General features: G+C 44.2%; 2 protein-coding genes across 2 annotated transcripts in view; one reads left to right on the plus strand and one right to left on the minus strand.

The window, feature by feature from the left end:
* LOC115456837 (thioredoxin domain-containing protein 17-like) overlaps positions 1–27,208 on the plus strand; it is a 531,330-nt gene that overhangs the window by 17,630 nt on the left and 486,492 nt on the right. The gene's annotated exons all lie outside the window — the stretch shown is intronic.
* On the minus strand, positions 1,851–27,098 carry LOC115456839 (mediator of RNA polymerase II transcription subunit 31). The gene is made up of 4 exons (XM_030186166.1): positions 26,969–27,098; positions 16,886–16,960; positions 9,703–9,799; positions 1,851–3,129 (listed from the first exon to the last, which is right to left on the minus strand). Exons 1-4 carry the CDS (start codon positions 26,991–26,993, stop codon positions 2,937–2,939), a joined length of 390 nt encoding a protein of 129 aa, XP_030042026.1. The 5' UTR covers positions 26,994–27,098; the 3' UTR covers positions 1,851–2,936.

Raw genomic sequence — 27,208 nt, forward strand, 5'->3', positions numbered from 1 at the left:
CCTGCTTCTCTTGGTTTTGTTTACTTTCCTCACAAGAAGATCAGTCGCCATAGTTATAGCAGCCTTTAGCTTAGACCACTGTTTTTCCACTTCTCCTTCGCCTTCTCACGCCAACAGCTCCTTCTTCAGGTATTCCCCCATTTTATCAAAATCAGTATGTCTGAAATCCAGTACTTTGCGTTTTGTGCGTCCGCACTCCGCCTTCGCCCTTATATCAAACTATATGGTGTGATGATCACTATTACATAGGTGGGCATCCACCCGGATATTGGAAACACTACCTCCATTAATGAGCACTAGATCCAGCATCGACCCTTCCCTCGTGGGTTCCATCACCATTTGTCTGAGCAAGGCACTTTGTGGATGCCTGTCAGTCTCCCTACTTCTTTCTGATTCCGCAGACGGGACGTTCCAATCCACGTCAGACAAATTGAAATCTCCCAACAGTAGCACCTCCCCTTTCATACCAATCTTTGGAATATCTTCTATCAGATCCTTGTCTAACTTCTCCGTTTGCGCAGGAGGTCCGTGGATAACTCCAGTGTAGATACAGGTTCCATCTTCTCTTTCCAAGACGATCCATAAAGCTTCTTTTCCCCAGGTTCCCCGCATTTCAGCCGCTCTGATATTTTCTCTCGCATACAGAGCCACTCCTCCACCTCTTCGGCTCTCTCTATCCTTCCTAAAAAGATTATAGCCTGGTACGGTCACAGTCCATTCATGAGAATCGTTGAACTACGTCTCCGTAATAGCAACAATATCCAAGTTTTCTTCAAACAAACATCAGGGCTTGCAAGTCTTGAACCTTTTTACTTAGACTACGAGCATTTGTGCACATAGCTTTCCATGTGCTTAGTGAGTTTGGGTGGTTTTTTTATATTTACATGACCTTTCCCTCTGCCATCATGTTTATTCTGGGAGTTACTTTCCAAAATCCAGTTTCCTTTTGTCACCCCCACCCTCTAGTTTAAATGTCTAGAAACATATATAGATTATGTAATGTTAAATAATTGATAGGGATGGGAGGGGGGGCAGTGGGGTTTTGGGGAGTGGGATGGAGAAGAGATAAGGGGAGTGGGGGGGGACGGGGGGCATTAGGGGTAGTAAGGGGAAGGGAGCGGGGGGACGGGGAGGAATGGGGGGAAAATTGTTGCCTGTTCTTAAAAAGTGTAATGTTTGCTGTAATATGTCTTTCAACAAATATAAAAAACGATTTACGCATAATTAAGGGGAGAAGAAGGGGGGATAAAATGAAAATGTTGTATGATGATTTGAGTTATAGCACTATTAGTTTGTATTGGTTGGATACCTTTATATTTTGTACAAGCTTTGTTGCTATTAATAAAAAAGATTTAAACATAAGATGGACTTGGGAAAATCCACTGCTTATTTCTAGGATAAGCAACATAAAATCTCTTTTTGGATCTTGCCAGGTACTTGTGCCCTGGATTGGCCACAGGATACTGGGCTTGGTGGACTTTTGGTCTTTCCCAGTGTGACAATGCTTATGTTTTTAAGAAATTATTTCTGTTTCACAGTGTATATGATAAGTGAGATGAAAGCATGGTTTCGTCTTGACATTCTGCCTAAAAATGTATGCTCCACACTTTACCATCCCCTGCCCTTTTACTAATTTAGACAATGCAGTGACTTTTGGTAAATGTCACAGACTGCTTCTTTTATCTCCAGGTGCACATTGGCAGCTCGAAAGCTACGCCATTTTTGTCTGCTGATAAGAGGCACTGGCATGAATGTGCTGTTACAGTATGTGCGAATGCTTGGATTTGCTATAAAATGGTTTTTGAACATTTCTTCTGGTTTGCAGCCAAGGATACACAAACTAGTTCTGATAATCGCAAAAACTTTATTGTATATTAATGGAAGGGCAAAACACAGGGAATATGTATATTTAGTTTCAGCCTGAGAGAATGCATCTGTACAACTTTTCTCTGCTATACCAAATACACTGGTAGCTAAAGTGTGTGGCACATAGCTTTTACAGCAGGTAAAAAGTATCTGCACTCTGTGAGTAAAAGGTACATATGCTATGTCCTAAAATCCCAATTTATACATGTAGTATAGGCACAGTATTTATATGAGGGGAAACCGATTTCAATGGCCTGATAGACAATGGCTTTTTGTCCCTTCCATTGCTCTAGGGGACAATTTTGAAAAGGACACAGATGAGACAAAGGACCCTGGGGGCTAGCATTAAATGGCACAAAAAAATACAGTGTGACAGTTTTAGAGCTTGATTCATTAAAGCTCTTCGCTATGGATGTAGCATGAAGGAAAACACTTGATGCATGGTAGGCTCTCCTCGCTGTACCCCATTCAAAGCTGTCTCTTAGTAAAGAAAGCCTTTTATTACAGTTCCTATGAATTTTCTTTCTTTCTATGGCTGTGGGGAAAAAATCTTTGTAAATTTAAGGGTTTTCTTATGATATCTAATAGACAATGTTGGGTGGTACAGTAAGGAGAGGCTCAGGAAAGAAAATCAAATAGTCCAAAAAGACAGCAAGACTATACATTTTGAGTGGGGTGGACAGAGTGTCCAACACCCAGAGAGCATGAATTAGACAATGACTAACCTGTAAATACAAAATGCAGGTGTAAGAGAGACCACACGTTGCTTTATCACATTGCTTCTCAATCTTATACTCTCACATTGCCCTGGGCTTCTTCTACCTTGACTTTGAAAGACAAGTTTACTTCAAACAGATTCCATGTCTAGCAGTTACTTCATTTTAGGAAGCAGCTTTAGCACATCTTTGTCATGGTTTGAGTAGTACAAAGAAGAAAAGTCTCTGCTTCATGTCTGTTACTATCAGCACTTTGACCAGGTGCACAATAATATGAGAAGGGCAGTTCTTTTCATTTACTTTGTGTCAAAACAAGCAGCAGTCCAGCGAAGCACCAAGTCCCTCTGCCCACACTCACTTCCCTGAAGTGTTGTTCTGCTGCTGCTGCTCTGCCAAGGCTTGCTGAAGGCGCATTCGTTTCCGTGAGTAATGCTGCCAGTGAAGAATCTGCTGCTCATCGATGAATTTGGCACACTGTGCATTCACTAGCTCCTTACGGAAATGTTCGTACTGAAGAAGCTCCAACATGTGGAGACACTGAGGATACCTGAAAGATGAACAAAACTATAGCCAGAATCTATTTATAGAGCAGAAACTCACATTCAAAGAGCAGAGTGCATAAAAAACAATTCTAAACTATAGACTGCATGAACTTTGAGATGGTAAAATTATGCCTTACCTGATAATAATTTTCTTTCCTTTACTAACAGCAGATGAATCCAAAAACTGATAGGGTTGTGTCTACCTACCAGCAGGTGTAGAAGGCAGTGGTACCAGATGGCCAGCCCCTCCTTCATTCAGTATATGTTTTTGTTACATTTGTACCCCGCGCTTTCCCACTCATGGCAGGCTTACATGGGGCAATGGAGGGTTAAGTGACTCCTGTGCCTGAAGTGGGAATCAAACTCAGTTCCTCAGGACCAAAGTCCACCACCCTAACCACTAGGCCACTCCTCCACTCATCACAACGCAGAAAACATGCAAAGGCGCTCAGAAGCCTTCCTCACCCCCAAGTCATATCAGAATTAACACAATGAGGCATATTTTCAAAGCACTTAGCCTTCCAAAGTTCCATAGGTTTCTATGGAACTTTGGAAGGCTAAGTATTTTGAAAATGAGCCCCTATGTGACTCACAGCATCAAAGTCACTAATCGTCTTTATCTATTCTTTTTTTATTTTTTTCTTGATGGGAAGGAACAAAAGGAAAATCACAACACAGAATGTGACTGAAATGGGGGAGGGGAGGAGAGAGATCCTGGATTCATCTGCTGCAAGTAAAGGAATGAAAATTATCAGCAGGTAAGGCATAATTTTACCTTCCTTATCTTCTGCAGCAGATGAATCCAGAAACTGATGGGATGTACGAAAGGAGTCCCTAAAGTTGAAGCACTCCCTGCAAAAAATGTACCAAATCAGGATGAGAAGCTAAAGATACACCCGACATGCATCCTCTAAAGCAGGCCAGAGCTACCACCTGCACTTGAAGGAAACTAAGCCAGACCTTTCTGTAAACTCTCTTGCAAAAAGACCTGAAACTAAGGAATCGAAGGCAACCAAGTGCGAACCACACACCAAGCCTCAAAAGAATGCCAGACCCAAGCGTAAGCAGTCAAAGTAGATCGCTTCTGAGCCCACAGCAAAGTAGCAATCACTTCATCGGGATATCCCTTTTTCCTTAAACATGACCTCTCAAGAGCCAGGCTATAAGACCAAAGTGAGATGGATCCTCCATCAGCACCGGACCCTGATGTAGAAAGTCTGGGGTGACCAGAAGTCAAAAGGGAGCTTCTAATCAGAAGACAAATTAAATCCGCATACAAAGGACACTGGAGCCAATCCTGCACCACCAGAATGACATGGCCTTGATGGTGCCTGATCTTGAGGATTACCCAGCCGATTAACAGCCAAGGAGGAAAGACGTAAAAGTGTCTCCTCTGGCCAGGACTGCAGGAGGGCGTCCAGTCCTGCCGAACCAAATGCCCTCCTCCTGCTGAATGTGGGCACCTTGGGCGTTCCAGCAGGATGCCATCAGATCTATCTCTAGCGTACCCCACCTTCTGCAGATCAGCAGAAACACCTCCACCGACAATTCCCACTCCGCCAAATCCAAGAGATGACAGCTGAGAAAATCCACTTCCACATTAGAAGTCCCAGCTATATGCGCCGCTGCTGACAGACACAGAGTGTGAGCCTCAGCCCATCTCAGCAGCAACAGCCAGACAAAGTGCCACCCTGCCGGTTGATGTTAGACACCACTATTGTGTTTGTCTGACAGGACGCGAATGGCCTTGTCCGTCAAGGAGTCTTCAAAGGCTGGCTAGTGGGGCATTGGCCAAAGCAACAGAGCTCTAGACGGCTGATCGGCCACACCACCTCCAGTGCCCCTGAGCATGTAGAAGAAGGCAATGAACTCCCCTATCACAATCCTCTGAGAAGCCAACTGCATCCCTCTCAGGAAGACATCCTCACGCTGTGACGAGCTCGAGGAAGCCTAGGAAGGCGCCTCTTATACTCCCAAGAAGTCAGAGACCACCCGCTCAACAAAGAATGTTGCAGCGGGTGCATGCGAGCCCTTGCCCACGGCACACCTCTAGTGTGTCTGCCATCAAGCCTAACACCTGAACATAATTCCAAGCTCGTGGCCTTGGCAAAAAAGGAGCAGTCGGCAAACCTGACACTGGAGCCTGACCTTCCTGTTTTCTGGCAAGAAGACCCGACCCAGAGCCATGTAGAATCAAACATCCAGGTAGGTCAGGGTCTGAGACGGAGTGAGGTAACTCTTATGGAGATTAATGACCCAGCCCAAGGACTGCAACAGAGCAATTATCCGGGCAGTGACCCTGTGACTCTCCAGCTCTGAGTCTGCTCACATAAGCCAGTCGTCGAGATCCTTCCGGAGAAAGGCTGCCACCATGACCTTGGAAAAGGTGCGGGAAGCGGGCAAGGCCTGCAATTGAAAATGAGACCCCAGAATGGCAAAGCGGAGGAACTGTTGATGAGGCCAAATCAGGATGTGCAAATAGGCTGAAATATGAACAAAGCCCCACCTCAACAGAGGAAGGAAGCAAGCTCTGAGACATGCGGAAGACAAAGTATGGAAGGGAAGCTGGGCTCAAGAGCCCAAGCGAAAAACACCAATTGACAATCAAGCAGAAACCAGGCCAAAAACTCCAAAAAGAAAAATGTGCCCGATAACCTCCCCTGGGCCATCCATATCGATGGGACCATACTGCTTTGACCCTTAGGTATCCAAGATGTGATGGAGCCTCATCTAACAGAGTGAGAGAGACGAACAAAAGGGGTAAAGACGTGCCCAACACGCAGAGAAGGAGTCGTGCCCAGCAAGCGTAGACAGGCAGAACCCAGATCAGAGCCAAGAGGGAGCTGCATTCCTTATACATAGATGGAGCTGTTCCAGGTGTGCATGTCAGGAAGAGCCGAGTCATGACCGATGCTCGGAGAGGAGATGCGACCCACAAGCGGCGATGTGGCTGTGCCTTAAATACCGAGGGAGCAGCACCATATAGGCAGTGAAGGCACTGCACTGAAGTTGCCGTGATGGAGTCATGTGCAGAGAGGGAGCTGCGTCCGACATGGAGCTATGCTCTACATGCTGAGTTGGAACTGCACCCAATAGGCAGGGATGGAGCCATGACCAACACAGAGCTGCATCCCAGATACAAATATGAAGAAATGCTGAATATGAACAGCTAAAGGTAAGAGCCACCGCAGATATGGTGGTGCACTGAACATAGAAAGATGGAGCTAGGTTCCACTGGCGGTCATAAAAGCTGTGCGCCACCCGTGGAGATTGACCAGTGCCTAACATAGCAAGATGGTGCTGTATTCAACACGACTTTATGAATCTGTGGTCACCATAGCACGCTGGAGCAATGCCCAACACACAGAGAACATGCCGAGCAGGAGTCGAGCCTAACACGCCTGGAACCAAGTCCCCAATGAAGGACCCGAGCAGTGCGCCATACACAGAGATGGAGACTCGCTAACCTGCCAAGGTGGTGGCCCACCCAAGCCAAATAGAGGGAGCTGTGGCATTGAGCAAAGACGCGGCCACTCCCCCATGTGTGGAAAAGGAGTCATGTTCAGCATACAGAAATGGAACTGTAAGCAATCAGCCAAGATGGAGCAGTACCCAACAGAAAGAGATGGAGTGGCGCACACCATGGAGTAGGTGTTGCGCGCTCAGTGTCAAGATGTAGGAGAGAGCAGAACGGCACACTCCTGAGGCAGATAAGAGTCATCCTCCACACAGAGAAGAAGCCACAGAACCCATACTAAGGAAAGATACACCTAAGATAGATGCTGCCATTACCATGATGCCCTGCATATGGATGGACAGACCTGTGCCTGACATGCAGCACTAGCCACGGGCCTACCATATAGCAAAGAGCCACACTTTCTCAAGATGCATCCATGAAATGTGGTCCACCACCGCCAAAAGAGCTGTGCTCTCCCAAAAACATCACAAAAGTTCTCAAACAGCCGAGACTGCACTTCAGCAGCAAGAATGACCGAGGCCTTGGCAATGTGTGCCCCAAAAACAATTTAATGGATTGGAACTCCAAGCAGCAGCCCACACCACTGAGTGCCACTCTCGGCGAAGTTGAGGGTCTTGTTATAGTAGAATACCCCGCTGACACCCTGAGCAAATGAAGAGAGCAAAACCAGCTGTCTGAAAAGAAAGAATGCAGGTCCCCATATATGCAAGAGAATCCCGCCTCAGGAGGCAGGTGACAGTCTGGAGCTCAAGAGCTGGCGGGGCTGTGTTACTTAGGCAGAGTCCCTCTGGGAAACTGAAGGCAGGCCAGCAGTCAGCACTGGACTCCCGCTAAACTGAAACCATCTGACCCCAGGCGCAATGGGGAAGAGAGCAGGACGGGTACCCAAAATTTCCAAATCTTAAGCCAGGAATACAAACGCCACTGACTCAAGACAAAAGAGAAAGCCACCAAATTGCCGCCACATTTTAAACAAACCGGCCAAATCCCCAGCAAGGGAGGCACATCCAGGCAGCAAGCTGCGAACACGGAGTCCACAGAAAAAAAGGAACGAAATTACACACTGACTCCGCAAAAAGTATACGGAAAACTGATGACTGATGAACCCACAAAGTAGGGCAGAGAATATGATTAAACTGTTCTGGTCGGCAAAGTCTGGATGCAAGTAGTGAACCATGAAACAACGGACGTCCAGATCAATGTGACAAAATATCTCACCAAAAATATGCACATTAGAAGAAAGTGCTGTCATGAATATCCTGCCTAGTGCACAGCTGGAACCCAGAGGAGAAGCAGAAGCCACTGACTGTCCTTTATTACATTTTCTGGATTTTTTTTTTTAAAAGTTGAATAGCAAGCAAAATTAAAACAGCTTACCTCCTTGCCAAAAAGCAGCAACACACACACCTGAGAACATCCCTTCTTCCATGAAGGAAAGGAAATTCTGCTCCATGACACTTCCAAATCTCGCCGAGCCACTGCAGCTCACAGGTGAGCGACAGGAGGGGAGGGACCCAGTATGCCCAGGTGTCACCTTAGCTGGCAAATGAGGGACCCAGCACCACTAAGTGTCATCTTGAGAAAGACCAGATTCTGGCTACCAGCACACCCCTAGTTCAACTGTCACCAGATAAGCTGGGACAGGAGCCAGCCAGCAAGCACCAAGAGGAGCTGCACGATCCGTCCACCATCCTCTAGGAGACGGAGAAAATACTGAACCTTCTAGGCTGCACGATACCCTTTAGGGGCAAATTACTTGGAACTACTTTCTCTGTCTCCTTCCACTGGTGGATGGATACAACCCATTAGTCTGGTCTGGTCTGATATACATGAATCTTCTGGGCTGCCCTGAAGCAGCCAATGGTGAAACGCAGATCCCGTCATGACCCTTATGTACATGTGATATGTTTATTTTTTGATGAATTGTTTTCCATTTTGGTCATTAAGTTGAGGACATCATTTGGCAAGTCACTTGAATGGCACATATCACAACAGTATTCAAGTGGTTTTTATATTTTTTAAATCTTGCAACAAAAATGTGCAATAATTGAGAAGTCAAGAGCCTTCAAATTTAAGGTCAGTGAACCTATGTTGGTCTCTTTGGCGCTTTCTGAGCATGTCTAAAAAATGTCATGTTTATTTTTTTTTTTATGCATTAAAATATTTAAGCTGTGGGTTTCTTTTTGTTTACATGGAAAGCCATTTACAGGCAGCGTGTGAATGAAGCTGATTTGTCTTAAGCTGGAGGACAGATAAATGAATGATTCTGGTACGTTTTGATGTACAATTTATTTTATTGTTTTATGAATGTCTTCTGCTTATTGTGTAAAATAGTGATTTTAAGCAAAAAGAGCAGGTAAGAGTTACAAAGGCATAGGACCGACCCCAGCTGCCAGAAACTGAAGCCTGACCACTGCAGGATATTGCTCCCTACAGGGTGAAAAAAAGGAGACAGGGACAACATGGGACTCCGGAAAGTAGCACCAGTCCACAAGAGTCCAAAATAGAGACAAAGTTTTATTAATAAAGGACCACCATTAACAGAAGAAGAACCTGGCCACGTTTCGCTAAAACGTGCTGCATCAGAAGTCACAAGTTCTCAAATAAAAACAAGTGGTGCTTTTAAAAGCTGACATCAAACAGTCACAGAATCAAAACTGTACTCAGGAAAGATTCCTGCTGTCACTGTGTGCGTGTTTGATGTGTCAGCTTTTAGAACCACCACCACACATTTTTGAGAATTTTCAACAGATTGTAATCCACAATGCAGCCTGCTCTGGCAAAACGGAGCCACGTCAGGCTCTTCCTGTGTTAACGGTGGTCCCTTGTCAGTAAGCTTTACGTCTCTATTTTCGATTCTTGTGGTCCGATATTGTTCCTTAACTAGTCCATTTTTGTTTTCTGCCTCTGGTTCTGTACTATCCGGGACAGTTGGGACACTAAACTCTCACACTTGACCCAATACCCAGCACTCCTCCCCCTTCCTCTGTTGTTTTACCTCCAAGCTTTGTAATAATCAAAACTGCCATTTACCTCATACAAAGTTTCAACTGTTCACAGTGATATTTATAGCCAAAATTAAGCCCCACTCCTTACTTACTTTAAATACTTGGCATATTCAGGTTCCTTCCAGTAAAGTAGATACTTAAGATAATTCACAAATGCTCTGTCTTTGAAGTAACCTCTTTGGGCAAGAACTAAAAGAAATAAGATTTACATTTAATATGAACAATTCTACACTGAATGCAAATATTTGTACATCATGTTTATCAAGCCTGGAGTCACTAGACATTTAGCATTCCACAAACATACCTTACCCATTCTTAGGAACATTTTTTTAATAAGTATCTCAAAAATGTTTTTACGAAAGTGGATCAGCTAAAGTTAAAGGGAGACCAGTACCATGGGGCCAAAATATTTTCTCTAAAAATGTATATTTTATTTTTTTAATTCCATGGTCAGGGCTGAAATAATTTCAAGATACTTAGAATTTGATTTCTCCCATGGGGAGGAGAAAGCTGGGTTGAAAAGAGGGTCCAGGAGTTGCCTGCTGGTGCTGGAGGAAGGACTGGGTCAGGGAAAAGCAGCAATGATAGCTCGCTGGACCAGCAGGGTGAGAGGCAGCTGCTAGGTTTCCGAGGACAAAGACTCATTCAAAGGGAAGTAGATATCAAAATGTCAATAGAAAAAAAAAAGCAAAAAAATAATTAAAAACAAGAGCAAGATTTAACTCAATCGAAAAGTACATGGCACAGGCACTGTACATAACACATTTTCTAGCATTTGCCATTCTCATTTTCGCTATCCCTACCTGCACTCTTATCACCTTCCTTCCTCCCCCACCTTCCCTTTGGTTCTCTCTCATTTCATGGGTCTTTTCTTCTGCCAGTGGAGATTAGGAACCCCAGCAGTAACTCATTAACACAGCTTTTCTCTTTTGATGGAAACCACTCCAGCATTTAAGCCTCTCGTGACATCATATAGATCTTCCTCTGAGACTGCACAGCTGTTTCAATAAGGGTATGTGGCTCCTAATGTGTGCGGCAGGTGAACAGATACAACCAACAGCATGGAAAACAGCCACTATAAGACCAAAGCTTAAAGACACCACCAAGCCTTCTAGTGACTGCCAATTTCCGACTGATTGCTAACCTCACATTTACAGTGAACATTTTAGAAAATCGATTGACATTTTTAGAACAAATCAATGCACTTCATCATAGCACAGAGACAACAATGCTGGGTCTTACCACTTACATGACTTAGACCATGCCAAATCTGTTCTCCTTCTGTCTGTTGATCTTTCTGCAGATTTTGATTTCGTTGACAACTCTATACTATTAAGATTACAACAGCTATGCATACGGAGTACTGCTCTCACTTGGTTCACCTCTTACCTGTCCAATCATGTTTACACTGTCCGAGTTGGTGACGCTTTCACATTAGCTTCCGGGGTACCGCAAGCATCCATCCTTGCACCTACATTATTCAATATATTCTTGCCACCACTCTTAACTTTACTTCAATCACTAGACTTTAAAGCCTATGTCTATGCTGATGATATTCAGGTTCTGGACACAGTTGACCCATTAGACCCATCGCAAATTATCTCGTGTCACATCCTGGCTTAGGGATAATAGGCTTGCTCTCAACCCCAGTAAGTCTAAGACTATTCTTTTCACTGCTAATCTGAACAAAACCCTTGTCTCATCCATTCTTCTTTGCTCTGTCCCAGTTCCATTAGTTGACGGTACTGAGATTATAGGAATCATCATTGACAGCTCCTTAACATTCTCTTCATAAATATCGTCGGTCATGAAATACTCATTCCACAAGCTTAGAATGATTCGATCTATAAAATCACTACTACAACCCTCAGCATTAAATATTCTTGTAATTCTCTAGTGTAATGCTCTCTATAAAGCAATCAAGGTCAAGGAAACAAAACACCTTCAAGTACTGGGTACATGAAATATGAGCATGCTACACCACTACTGAATGAGGCCCATTGGTTACCGATTTACATATCACTTATAACATACTCCTCTTAGTGCATAAAATCATGTCTTCTGACATCTAACTCCATATTGTATGGTTGGAATATTTAGATCATCGCAAAAAAAAACCACAGACTCATTGTCCCCTCTTTCAGAGAAATCGTTCATGTCACCACAAGATGTGGTAACAAATTCCAGAGCTCTGGACCCTGAACCTGAAAAACGCACAATTCAGGCTTCAGATATCCCTGCAAAAATTTAAGACGAATTTAAAAACATTTCTTTACTGATGCTTACAAATGCTAGTGAGGTATCAACCTGTATTTTACAGCTGTCCTCATGTTTTTTTTCCTCTCCTCCCTCCTACTGATAATGTATTTTTCTCTTTCCCTAATGAAGTTATTTTCTGCTCCTCTCACTGCCCATCTGTCTTAGCTTGTAGGCTGCTCAGACATTTGCTTGATGAGCGGGATAGAAAAGTTCTAAATAAACTTGAACCAACCCAGGACTAATAAAGCCCACTTTATGGGATGTTTGCATGTTTGCAATGCACACATATGCATGGATTGAGGAAAAATACATCCCTGTCAGAATCCACATTCCTTCTGACATCCTGAAAATTTGGGGCCCCGTTTACTATGCCACGTTAAAGGTGCATTATCATTTTTAATGCACGTTAACCATATACGCACCTACAATAGCCCTATAGGCGCCTATACAGCGCACGTGCTAATTGTAGGTGTGTTAAAAACGCTAATGCACCTTAGTAAACAGGGCCCTTGGTTTGGTGACAACAGGAATAGAGTAATTCTACAACAGGGCACATAGGAGTTAAGCAGGCGTCTATTTCTATAAAAGAAAAGTAAATGCATAAGTAGCCATTTACATGCGTTCTTGCCACCTACCCTGTTTCCCCGAAAGTAAGACATCCCCCGAAAATAAGACCTAGTAGAGGTTTTCCTGAATTGCTAGATACAAGGCCTCCCCCGAAAGTAAGACCTAGCAAATTTTTGTTTGAAAGCAGGGCCGCGAGAGCCGGACAAGGCCGCCCCCCCACCCCCACCCACCCTCCGTCGCTCCCGGAACTAACCTTAAACGCTTCCTTTCACCTTCGCAGCAAGCAGCAGCAGGGCAGACCTCTCCTGCCTTCCGTGCCCCGCCCTCGCGGACATTACATCAGGCGAGGACGGGACACGGAAGGAAGGAGTGGCCTGCCCTGCTGCTGCTTGCTGCAAAGGTGAAAGGAGGCGTTTAAGGTTAGTTCCGGGAGCGACGGAGGGCGGGCCAACCCCGATCCAACCCTGATGTTTCCCCGAAAAATAAGACAGCCCCTGAAAATAAGACCTAGCGCATTTTGGGGGGCAAAAATTAATATAAGACAGTGTCTTATTTTCGGGGAAACACGGTACAACTAGGCAGCTTCTTACAGAATTTCCCCCACCAAACTACATGAGGACGTGCACACAGAGACATACTGATCTCATAAGCCTTCATAAAATAGAATAAAAAAGAAAAAGAAAATCTACAAAGGATTTTCTTTGGTTTGTAAGAAATTTTAGCCGACACTTGATTTCTGTAAAATAAAAATTGTTCACCCCCCTCTCTGCTGGTGGCTGTACAGAACTAAACCTGTTTCAGTGTTAAGGAGGGTTTATATAGGTGTTCCAAAAAAAAAAAAAAAAACAATCCCCGCCCTGTACAATACATCACTGCCCTGGCAAAATACACAGAGAACTAGAATGAGACAAGGATTGTGAAATTATTTTCCAAGATTCCGATGTATTGAAAGAGGTTATTGTTGTAATGTTAGGATTTCTGGATCAATGATGATTCAGCAGAACCTTTTAGGACTTGTCTGGAACATTTAATTAAAACAGATGTAGCACCAGGGCTACCGTGCAGAGCACTTGGATTCAATTATTGGTCCAGAACACTGCTCTCCTCTGGTTGGAGATGTTGTAGAAACAGCAGTTATGCTCACAAGATGGGGACGGGGGAGCATGGGGAGAAGACCTAGTCATCACTCAACAGCAACCAGACTCTTGGTACACATTTACAGGCTCCAGACGAAGCTCTAGTCACGATCCCTGTCCAAGGACCACTGTTGAAATGGCTAGACTAAGTGAAAAAGAATACAAAATAAGGTGGGGGGGGGGGGGACAAAATCCTCAGATAGTGGTGAGCGGAGGCTCATGGTGACACGATCAATCCTGGTATTAATTCAGCAGGAAGTATAAAAGAAAATAAGATATGTAATCGTCTCTAGCAAAATGTCACTAAAGTAGCACATTCAAAATGTTGAGAATGGCCAATTTTTCAAGTCATGGGTCAGAAGCAGTCTGAAAAAGTTATGTTTGAACTTCTGTAACTTTTTTTCTCACATAAAAGGATGGGGTTTGGACTGTTGTATTACATATTGTTTGCGCTAACAGAATTAAAATCTTCATTTGTTTTGTTTCTGGTGACTAGTCACATTTCACCCTCCTGCCCCCCTATCCCTCCCCCCCCCCCCCAAAAAAAAAAAAGTTTTGCAACCATCTCATTTCTTCTTTTATTTTGCACTTATAAGAATTTGCTGGGAACATGGAATGAGTTTGGCGTTTAAGGATTACAGTTAACAGCTAAACCATTTAGGCTTCCATATTCAGAGCACTTTAACCGGGCAGGAGAGGCTTCTACCCAAATTGCTCTACTGGTCCAAATGCTAACTGGAGAGATGCCAGTCCCCAGATACCTGGACAAGTAGTCCTAACTATGCTTGGATATCCAGGTACCGGCACTGAATATTGACTAGATCCAGATACCATCCAATGACCCACAAAGACCCCAACATTCAACATTTCAGCACTGAATATCTGGGTCTAATTCAACCATCAGCAGTCAGTGTTTACTGCTCTCTTATACGTCAGTGATTTATTGCAGAAAAAGGTAAGAAATAAATACACGAAACAGCCACCTCTAGCTGTACGAGGGCCCCCCACTCAATAACAGCCCAGCCTGCCCCAACATTTCATTCATTAAACTTTATATTCCGCACTTACCCAGAGAAGAGTACAAAAACAACACACATAATAAGAATACACCAATTAAGAACAATATATGATCACATACAATCAAATAGCAGTACTTATATCAAATGCACAACAATAAAATAGATACCATTGGAGATTCTACATGGAATGTTGCTACTATTGGAGATTCTACATGGAATGTTGCTATTCCACTAGCAACATTCCATGTAGAAGGCTGCGCAGGCTTCTGTTTCTGTGAGTCTGACGTCCTGCACGTACGTGCAGGACGTCAGACTCACAGAAGCAGAAGCCTGTGCGGCCACATTGGTGATCTCCAAGGGCCGACTTCTAGTGGAATAGCAACATTCCATGTAGAATCTCAAATAGTAGCAACAGTGGAGGAGTGGCCTAGTGGTTAGGGTGGTGGACTTTGGTCCTGGGGAACTGAGGAACTGAGTTCGATTCCCACTTCAGGCACAGGCAGCTCCTTGCGACTCTGGGCAAGTCACTTAACCCTCCATTGCCCCATGTACGCCGCATTGAGCCTGCCATGAGTGGGAAAGCGCAGGGTACAAATGTAACAAAAAAAAAAAAATTATGCAAATACTTCACTAAAGCCTACTGCTCATCTAATATAATAAAACGCACCGTGAACGTTCTGAAGACAACGTTCTGAAGTCACTCAAACACTTTCTGAAGGGTTCGTGGATTCGTGTGTGAAGCCACCCAGCCGTCTCTGCCCCGCCCTCGCGTCAAACGTCATGACGTCGAGGGCGGGGAAAAAAAACGGATCGCGAGGGCAGAAAAAAAACCAAACAAACTGATCGCACCCACGCACAGTGCGTTTTAGTATATTAGATTTACCTCCGTGGTGGCGGTTCCGGCAGCGCAGTGTCAGGGAAGGAGGCGGCGCTCCCAACGTCTCTAGCCTTCCCTTCGCTGTGTTCCGCCTTCTTCTGATGTCAATGATGATGTCAGAAGAAGGCGGAACACAGCGAAGGGAAGGCTAGACGTCGGGAACGCCGCCTCCTTCCCTGACGCTGCACTGCCGGAACCGCCACCACGGAGGTAAATTTAAAAAAAAAAAAAAAAAAAAAAGAAAAGGGATGTTGGGGGGATAGAAGAGGGTGGGCAGCAAAGTTGAACACTGGGAGCAGGAGGGCAGGGGAAAAACGACAGCATGGATGCGAAGAGGGGGGGGGGGAAGAAGAGGGCGGGCCAGGCTGGGACATGGGAAAGAGAGAAGCATGGATGCGAGGGGGGGTCATGGAAGGAAGAGAGGGGAATTGCAGGAAAAGGAAGAATGGAGGGGGCAGGGGACAGAGGAGCATGGATGGGCATGGATTGGGAGGGCAGGGCTCAGGGAGAGAGGGGAATTGCTGGATAGGGATGAATGGAGGGAACAGATGGGCATGGATGGATATGGATTGCAGGGCAAGGCTCAGGGAGAGAGAGGAATTGCTGGATAGGGATGAATGGAGGGGGCAGGTGACAGGAGCATGGATGGGCATGGATTGGGAGGGCAGGGCTCAGGGAGAGGGGAATTGCTGGATAGGGATGAATGGAGGGGACAGATGGGCATGGATGGATATGGATTGCAGGGCAAGGCTCAGGGAGAGAGAGGAATTGCTGGATAGGGATGAATGGAGGGGACAAATGGGCATGGATGGATATGGATTGCAGGGCAGGGCTCAGGGAGATGAATCAGGGAGATGAATCAGGGCTGGATAGGGATGAATGGAGGGGGCAGGTGACAGAGGAGCATGGATGGGCATGGATTGGGAGGGCAGGGCTCAGGGAGAGAGGGGAATTGCTGGAAAAGGATGAATGGAGGGGGCAGGGCTCACACTCTCTCATATACAATGTCTTTCTGACTCTCACTCTCACACACTCTGTCTCACACTGTATCACATTCACTCTCTATGTGCCACACAGTCACTCACACACTCGCTTGGTCTCATACACTCACTCTCACAGAGAATCTGTGTCTCGCACACACACACACACTCTCTCTCTCTCACACTGTGTCTCACATACACACTTGCACACAGTCTCATTCTCACACACACACTCTCTCATACACACACACTCACTCTCTCTCTCTCTCATACACACACACTCACACTTTCACTCTGTCTCTCACACAGTCACTCTCACATACACTCTCCAAAACATACACACTCCGAGGAAAACCTTGCTAGCGCCCGTTTCATTTGTGTCAGAAACGGGCCTTTTTTACTAGTATCATATAAAAGGTTAACTTTCAAATACTTACAATTCAGGTAATTCGGGTTCGCTAAACACTGAACAAATTCTAACTCCAGCTGAAATCGAATCCGAGCTTGGTCATCTGAATATACAAATAAAAACAAAAGGTGCATTATTCATGTACGTAATTTATTTGTAAGCATTTACTACAAGTCAACAGACCCTTTTTGGACCGATTTAATCTTCCACAAATTAATTTCCTTCAATATATATGTTTTTCAAGTTTGATCCTTATTGTACATTTTGATCACATACCTTAAAGAGTTGCTGTTTTATTCCCCAAATACGTGGATGCATGGATATATGCAGCATAAACAGTGTTGGGACATGCTACAATTTCCAGCAAATCCAAACTGCAGATTAGGAGCAAAAAATACACATTTAACCCCCAAATAACGTATCCTTCCCAACTGCAAAGGAATTAAATACAAAACCATCTATGCATCCAGCTTTTCCTTTTTAGGCAGTCAGCTTTGGAACGCTTTACCGAAATCCATCAGAGCAATTACTATCTACCCTTCAGGAAAATGTTGAAAACCCATCTCTTCAAGCAAGCTTATCCAAACGACCCGACCTAACCTTATAAACCCACACACTTTATTCTTGTTTTGAAGATGACTATATCATAAACCATGTCTCCCAAACTACTCCATACTCACCTGTCTTCCCTGCCTTATCCCTCCTAATCTCTTTTTCCTATGTTACACTACAATTTGTAGACTTTTGCAATTGTAATTCTGTTTACTATGTAAGCCGCATTGTACCTGCTTTTGTGGGAAAGTGCGGGGTATAAATGTAATAAATAAACTGGCAGGTGGAAAGCAAGATGGAGGAGGTGCCGCTCTTGGCGGGCCTCACATTTTCTGACCAGCAACTTAACCCAGCTTATGGAAGCAGTCAGAAAAGCCACTGAACCAAACCTGGGTCATCTTTCGGACAGATTGCCAATGTGGAGTCCTTACTAGTTGATACACAAAGACAAATGGGAGAGCTCGAGCAGCGAGTTTCCACCCTGGAGGATACTGTAGTCAAGAGGGAGGTGCTTACCACAATAGAAAAGCAAGTGCAGGAGAAGGCAGAAAAGCTTTAAGACTTGAATTGCTCCCACTGGAGCAATCTTAGCATAACTGGCCTGCCAGAAAAAAATTGCAGCGCGCTCATACCAGTCTTGGAATGCTGGCTTGCACAAGAATTTGCCTCAACTGATAGCATTGGCCCCTTGTGCTTAAAGCGTGATCATCAACATGGCCGTGTGCAGGAAGACCATTGGCGCCTGAGAGCGGTAAACATCAAACTACATAACTATGTACGTAAAGTGGCGATCTTGAGAGGTTACCAGCTCAAACGATATACCCTACAATATGAAGGTGAACCAGTCAGAATTTTCAGGATTACTCCCAGTCCCTGCAAGAACGTAGGAAGCAGTTCACACCACTTTGCTCAGCTCAGCTCTTTATGCAAAACATAACATTTATGCTTCTTTATCCAGCAACCCTAAAAATATATAACAACGGTCAGTGGTGTTCATATGATTCTTTTGATATAGCGCAGGACCATACGACAAGTTTTAGCCTTAAGAGAGGGCACCATCTGACTCTTGGGTGGTATGACCCGAGGCTTCCTAACTAGTGGGTGTAATGTCTGCTTGATAATATGTGCACTGCAATCCTTTTTTGGTTACTTATGCATACTATTATGATTGCATCTTGGACGTTTAATCTGAGGTTTTTTTTTCCTAGTTTTGGGGTGGTTCTCTCTGGCCACTACAGTTTGGTGGTGGGTGGTTTTGTGGGTTAAGTGAAAGCGAGGGGGAACGAGAATTGTTGGAGAAATGAGATGGACTGTTTGTTGAGGATTTGACTGGGCTCCCCTCTGGAAATCTCACAGTACTACTTTTCAGTTTTGCCCTTTTATTCCACCATAACTTCCTCCATATGTAAAATTGTTACATGGAATGTCGGTGGCATCACTTCGCTGGTTAAGAGGGCAAAAATTATAGGAACTTTGAATAGGCAGGAGGCTAATGTAGCCTGCTTGTTAGAGACCTGACTAAGATTCTGAACTTCAGAAGCTAGTGCGGAGCTGGGTGGGAAAGATCTTTTTTGCCTCCTCTAGCTCACGCAAACAAAGAGTGGCAGTGCTTTTCCGCAAATCTTAGCGTATAAGGCCCAGGCCCTTTTCACCGATCCACATGGGTGCAGAATAGAATCTTGCATTTACTGGTCGTTTAGGGCCCCACCCCATATTAGAAATCGTTTTATCCCTCATTACTGAGGAAGCTGCAGGCATAACAAGTTCCAGAATTGGTGGTTCTTGGTGATATGAACATCCTTTTGGATCGCACCTCGGTGAAGTCTACTATGGCCCCTCAAAATCCTATACCTACCTATTTGATTAAGCAGTACCAGGCATTCTTTCTACCTTTTATTGCCCAAATGGTGCAGGACAGTATAAACAAGGGTGTTGTCCCCATTATCTGGAAATCTGCGACAATTAGACCACGACAAAGATCCCCGTTACAGTAGGGACCTCATCACTAATTATCGACCAACTGCTCAACTTCCCTATGTTTCTAAAATTGCTGAACAAATTGTAGCTGATTATTTTACGACTTTTTTTGAATTGCATGAAGTATTACATCCTAATCAAACTGGCTTTCGATCAAATCACACTACTGAAACATCTTTACTGGGAACGCTTATGGACATCCAAAAAAGAACTGGCAAATAAAATCATTTTAAAATAAATATAGTAATAAATTCTTTTTCCCTGGGTCTGACAGCTGCTTTTGATTTAATAGATCATGACTTATTGTTAACTCGATTAGCAGCTTTAGGGATAGCAACCTAGGCTTTATTTTGGTTTCAAACCTACCTTTCCAGGTAGAACATATCGTGTTCTTTGGCAGGATATGTTTTTGGATCCATTCTTTCCTCCATGTTGCATACTCCAGGGATCACTCCTTGTGATTGCTTTGTTCAATGTAGTCTTACCTCTCCTGGCTTATTTAATACAATCCTTGCGGGGGGGGGGGGGGGGGGTTGATACTATCTAAAACTCTGACGATGTACGAGCAAATTCTTGAGCCTCTAGATATCCTACACAATTCTATTCTCTCTTTTATTAATAACGAACTTCTCTGCATTGAAGTCTGGGTTAGGGGACATAAGAGGAACATCAGTGTACAGAAAAAAAAAATTATGTTCTTTCATAGCGATCCACCGCCTCAGTCCCTTATATTTAGTGATTCCAGGCGAGTGGTACAATTATTAGGTGTGCTTCTCGACTCAAACCAGTCTTTTCGGGACAATATTTCCTCTGTTGTGTGCACATGATTTTTTAAACGGTGTCTGATAAGATCTGTTCAGCATCTACTTGACCTAACAGCACTTCGTATTTTCATTCATGCTGTCATACACGATCGGATTATTGTAATGCGCTTTTTAAGGGCATCTGCCAGAGAGAGATCAGAAGGCTTCAGATTTTGCAGAATGTTGCAAACTGATTTTTGGATCATGGAAGCTTGATCATATGACTCCTTGTTGCGAGATGAACACTGGCTCCCAGCAGAGAACTGTATTTTACATAAAAATTTTATTACTGGCTCATACAGTTTTTCATACCATCATCAATTCATGGTTCAGATCCTGCACTTTGCTCTTAGCCAAAATGCAAAGAAGAGATGTAAATCAATAAATAGTATGGGTGTGTGTGTGTGTGGTGCTGTCCTTCAAATCCTGATGTGAACCTCTGATCTGTGCTGTTTCTCCTTGTATCTGCTCATCTCAGGATAATATCAGAAGAGATTTTCCTCCTCCATTGGCCAGAAACGCTCCAATGCTGCCAAACAGTGGCACTTTCCAGGGGTCACTATCATGCGTGTGCACAAAAACTGAGCATTATTAGGGGCAGGGCCAGAACGGCAGCCCATGGCGAATGCCACTGACTATGAGTATTGGGGAATTTCTGGCCACTTAAGGAGGGCCTCTTCTGCTGAAGGGGCATGGGGCTAATTAGGTGATCACGGCTGGATCATGTGTATGATCAAACACCAACCCAATGCATGAAGACTATACATACAGTAACAAGGGTATCAGCATATGTGGTAAAGAGTACTAGCCCAGTAAACAGAGCTTGCATACAATAAAAAGCAGGGGTGGACAAACCACAGTCCACAGATCAAAATCGGCCCACAGGACCTCTCAGTTGAGTATGTTCCTCCATAAAAACTATTTAATTGAATCAATAAGGATAGTGGATCTAAGATGCACCTATGACAGCTGTTCAGTCCTTGGCAGTTTTCTTCTGTCTTTAATGATCTTGTCCAACATTATGCGCAAGAAGAGGAAGGGGAAGCTTCGAATATGTTCACCTGCAGTGGTTTCAACCCCTGGGCTTCGGCAGACTACACTTAACATCTAGAGCCAGCAGTGGCAACACTTCACTCAGGCTATCGCCGGCTGAACCACAGGGCCTTTCCTCTACCAGACCCCACTCTTCTGATGCAACTTCCTGTATTTGGCATGCAGGATCTGGCAGAGGAAAAGCGTTGCCATTGCCGACTCCAGATACTGTATAGCTTTCCTTGACACTGTTTGCTAGTGATCTCAGGCAGGTTTGGAAGGCAGGGAGTTTGCAGCAAGTAGTGCAAGATGACTGGACTGGGAAGGGAGGGCCGCGTGGAAAAAACAATACCAGATTCAGGGAAGCGGAGGAGAGATGCCAGATTGTGGAAGAAAGCAAGCAACAAAGAGGAAGACTGCAGAGCAGGGAGTATGTAACACGACTGTAACCCTCATGAGGTTACAGTTATCGATGAAAAGTAACTATGACTTTACTATAGTTAAATTAACCAGTAATTTAATTACTTGAAAAAGTAATTAATTATTGTAACGCAATATCGCACAACACTGCAAGTGGGTTATTACCACAGAAGCACAATCTGAACAGCCATTAGCACAGACACACCTCTTTCCATTTGTGCTTCTATGGAAATAATGCATGCCTAATGCAGCTTAAAATGGCATACTGCAGGATGCACTCAGGCATCCTGCAGCAAGTGCCATTTTAGTATTCATTAAGCCACGCGCTAAAAAATGTTGTTGTTTTTTTAGGAGGGGCATATCAGGGGCTATTCCTGTGCTAATCAATTAAAGCAGCTACATTAGCACATGCTAACTAGTTAACACAGGATTACCACAAGAACCCTTACTGCCATAGTAACATAGTAGATGACGGCAGAAAAAGACCTGCACGGTCCATCCAGTCTGCCCAACAAGACAACTCATGTGTGCTACTTTTTACCCTACTTTGATTTGTACCTATGATCTTCAGGGCACAGACCGTATAAGTCTGCCCAGCACTATCCCCACCTCCCAACCACCAGCCCCGCCTCCCAACCACCGGCTCTGACACAGACCATACAAGTCTGCCCAGCACTATCCCAGTCTCCCACCACCGGCTCTGGCACAGACCGTACAAGTCTGCCCAGCACTATCCCTGCCTCCCAACCTCCAGTCCCACCTCCCACCACTGGCTCTGGCACAGACTGTATAAGTCTGCCCCGCACTATCCCCGCCTCCCAACCTCCAGCCCCGCCTCCCACTACCGGCTCTGCTATCCAATCTCGGTTAAGCTCCTGAGGATCCATTCCTTTTGAACAGGATTCCTTTATGTTTATCCCACGCATGTTTGAATTCCATTACCGTTTTCATTTCCACCACCTCCCGCGGGAGGGCATTCCAAGCATCCACCACTCTCTCCGTGAAGAAATACTTCCTGATATTTTTCTTGAGTCTGCCCCCCTTCAATCTCATTTCATGTCCTCTCATTCTACCGCCTTCGTATCTCCGGAAAAGGTTCATTTGCGGATTAATACCTTTCAAATATTTGAACGTCTGTATCATATCACCCCTGTTTCTCCTTTCCTCCAGGGTATACATGTTCAGGTCAGCAAGTCTCTCCTCATACGTCTTGTTACGCAAATCCCATACCATTCTCGTAGCTTTTCTTTGCACCGCTTCGATTCTTTTTACATCCTTAGCAAGATACGGCCTTCAAAACTGAACACAGTACTCCAGATGGGGCCTCACCAACGACTTATACAGGGGCATCAACACTCCCTTTCTTCTGCTGGTCACACCTCTCTCTATACAGCCCAACAACCTTCTAGATACAGCCAAAGCCTTGTCACACTGTTTCATCGCCTTCAAATCCTCAGATACTATCAACCCCAAGATCCCTCTCCCCATCCGTACCTATCAGACTCTCGCCACCTAACACATACGTCTCCCGTGGATTTCTATTCCCTAAGTGCATCACTTTGCATTTCTTGGCATTGAATTTTAATTCACTATAGTAAACTTGGGTTCAGAATAATTTATCTTTTTTTATATATATATATATATATGCATTTTAAAAAAATGCTAAAGTGTTTTAAATTGTTTTAAATGTGCTCAGACCATACCGTTTACACCCATTATATCCCCAAGAGGAATATGTGGTGGTGTCACAATGGAACCATCATTGCACATGTGATGTTCCACCTCCTAATATTTGTGTATGTACATACAGCTGCGCCCAAGCAGATCTTACTCACCGATGTATGCGTATATCTATAATACATATGTATAAGTCATGAACTACTCACATTAAATATTGCTAGACTTGAGCTCAAACCTCCGCCCATAAATTATGGTACATTCCATATTACCTACATGGATAATAAAACATACAATTCAATATTTGTTTGAACCTAAAGGAGGTATATGTTAATTCATGACACCCTGATCTCTCTTCCCCAACATATCTTACACAAACCAACCCACAATGCGATATACACACATATTCACATAATTATTTCACTCCCCTTGGGGTATATTGTGCTCGTGCTTCATTAAAATCACATATCATTCATCCATTCCAATCTTGCCATCAAAATAACTGCTCCCTTTAACTCTGGCCGAGTTTCAAAAGTCTTCATCAGAAAGGGAAACTAAAAATAGAAACACACTCTTTTACAAACAAACCACACTTACAGGGTGAAGTATACACTCACAATGCTTCAGACAAACTCAATATATTAAAACAAAATAACTCACAATACTAATCTTTTAAACCAATTTGCAGGCATCATAAATCCCCCGGGTGGGATCGCCTCTGGAATCCTTCCTCACTCCACGCTCCCATGCTCCTTAAGTACCTGAATTAATGAAGCTCTGGCCTTAACATTTACCAGCTGGAAACAGCTTCATTTAAAGTAACAGCAACTTTCTTAAAACTTTCTTAAACCCTCCCGAGCCTTCAGCCCTTAAACTTGAATACCAAAGCACAGAAACAATTGTAAAACCACAGGGGGTCAAATTAACACCAGTCAAAACCACTCCACCTCCCTATTCAATCCCAAAGGATGAACAGTGTTCCTGGAGAATATTAGAAGCTGCTCCTTTTGGGCTAGAATTTCACTTAAATTGTCCCCTCTGGTCAATTCAATATGAAGCAGCACTGTATAACGTAAATCCTGAATGTGATGATTATACTCCTGCCAGTGTCCAGATAAAGGAGCCTCAGGCTTACATATACGGATGTTACTGACGTGTTCCCCAATCCGAATCTTGATTTTTCTAGTTGTATAACCAATATAAAAAAAGCCCACACGGACACCATATACAGTATACAACCCCCTGAGAGTTACAGTCTGTTCTCTTTTGCGTGTGAAATACCTGTTTATTATGGGGGGGCTTAATTGTATCCCCCTCCTGCACATATCTACAGTACAAGCACCCCCCACATTTATAATGTCCCGGATGTTCCTGAGATTCCTCCTTAGGAGGTGGAACATCACATGTGCAATGATGGTTCCATTGTGACACCACCACATATTCCTCTTGGGGATATAATGGGTGTAAACAGTATGGTCAGAGCACATTTAAAACAATTTAAAACACTTTAGCATTTTTTTAAGTGTATATATATATATATATATATATATATATATATATATATATATATATATATATATATAAGATAAATTATTCTGAACCCAAGTTTACTATAGTAAGTTTAAGGTTTAACTTGGTTGGTTGGATTTGATCTTCCTGATTTTTTGTAATTTATTGAATTTTAATTGCCAAACCTTAGACCATTCTTCTAGCTTCTTCAGATCCTTTTTCATGTTTTCCACTCCCTCCGGGGTGTCTACTGTTACAGATCTTAGTATCATCCGCAAATAGGCAAACTTTACCTTCTAACCCTTCGGCAATGTCACTCACAAATATATTGAACAGAATCGGCCCCAGCACCGATCCCTGAGGCACTCCACTACTCACCTTTCCCTCCTCCGAGCTAACTCCATTCACCACCACCCTCTGGCGTCTGTCCGTCAACCAGTTCCTAATCCAGTTCACCACTTTAGGTCCTATCTTCAGCCCATCTAGTTTATTTAAAAGCCTCCTGTGGGGAACCGTGTCAAAAGCTTTGCTGAAATCTAAGTAGACTAGGAAAAAATGCCCGTTTCTGAGCGCAATGAAACGGGCGCTAGCAAGGGGCCCCCTCCCTCCGTCCCTCCGAGCTACTTGCCTTGTTCGCTGTGGCGTTTCCGTTTCGGCCCTCGTCGAGTGTCATAGCTCCGCCCTCGACGTCATGACGTTTTGACGCAAGGGCGGTGCAGACACTCCAGTGCACACCGGATATCTCGGGCGCCTCAACTTCCGTGGGGGCTTCAGAACGTTGGGGTTGCCTTTTATATAGAGAGATTTACGTCCATAGCTCGTCCCTGATTCAATTCTCCTGTCACCCAATCAAAAAAATCAATGAGATTCGTTTGGCACGATTTCCCTTTGGTAAAACCATGTTGTCTGGGATCTTGCAACTTATTGGCTTCCAGGAAATTCACTATCCTTTCCTTCAGCATCGCTTCCATTACTTTTCCAATAACCGAAGTGAGGCTTACCGGCCTGTAGTTTCCAGTTACTTCCCTATCTCCACTTTTGTGAAGAGGGACCACCTCCGCCATTCTCCAATCCCTCGGAACCTCTCCCGTCTCCAAGGATTTATTAAACAAATCTTTAAGAGGACCCACAGAAAAGGTGGGTAAGTGCTCATGCAGTAATTTTTTTTAATGGTCTTACGCTAACATTGGCCAATGGTCATTAATAAAAATAATGGAAAATCCGCCATTTCATGGCTGTGGAAAAAGACTTAACAAGGGCCACTTTTTTGCTGCAGTTTAATAAAAAGGCCCACTCGGACTACAGCAGCAGCAAATATTATACAGTTCTGAAATATTAATTGATTCACAGTTCACTGAATACATGTGGGCACAATTTGTGCAATCCGAAGATCCATTACATTCATTAAATAACTTGATTAGATTGTAAGCTCTTTTGAGCAGGGATTGTCCTTTTTGTTAAACTGTACAGCGCTGTGTAACCCTAGTAGCGCAAATGTTAAGTACCGTGTTTCCCCGAAAATAAGACACTGTCTTATATTAATTTTTGCCCCCAAAAATGCAGTAGGTCTTATTTTCAGGGGCCGTCTTATTTTTTGGGGAAACATCGGGGTTGGCCTGCCCGCCTTCTGTCGCTCCCGGAACTCACCGTAAACGCCTCCTTTCACCTTCGCAGCAAGCAGCATCAGGGCAGGCCACTCCTTCCTTCCGTGCTGCTGCTTGCTGTGAAGGTGAAAGGAGGCGTTTACGGTGAGTTCCGGGAGCGACGGAGGGTGGGTGGGGGTGGGGGGGCGGCCTTGTCCGGCTCTTGGCGGCCCTGCTTTCAAACAAAAATTTGCTAGGTCTTACTTTCGGGGGAGGCCTTATATCTATCAATTCAGGAAAACCTCTACTAGGTCTTATTTTCGGGGAAACAGGGTAGGAGTAGTAGTTGATAGCTCTTTTTCCAAAGATAAGCACATAACTTGAATTTTTAAAAAATGTTAAAATATTTGCAAGCCTGAATTTTCAAACAAAACCAGAAAAGAACCCTTGAACCACTTCTCGAAATTCAGATTCGAATTCTGCAACCAAAGAATTCTAATTTTTGTTGTTCTCAATAGCATTAAAGGCAGCAGAGCTGGACACACACAGGGAGAATACCTGTTTCCAGGCCGGCAGCAGCCATAGCGACTTGTCAACTCCGCAGGCTCAGAACTGAGGATGACGCACGTTTACCGGGACATATAATTGACGCACTGACCTATCACAGGAGGAGGAGAAAAAAAACCCATCAACTTCCTGAACGCGACCGACCGGAAGAACGTCCTGACGTTACAGCGCGCAGACTAATCTAGGGGCGTGGCCTGCATTGAGCCTCTTTTCCGATTGGAAAGGGTCATG

The sequence above is a fragment of the Microcaecilia unicolor genome, chromosome 13 (genome assembly GCF_901765095.1).
Source record: "Microcaecilia unicolor chromosome 13, aMicUni1.1, whole genome shotgun sequence".
NCBI lineage: Eukaryota > Metazoa > Chordata > Amphibia > Gymnophiona > Siphonopidae > Microcaecilia > Microcaecilia unicolor.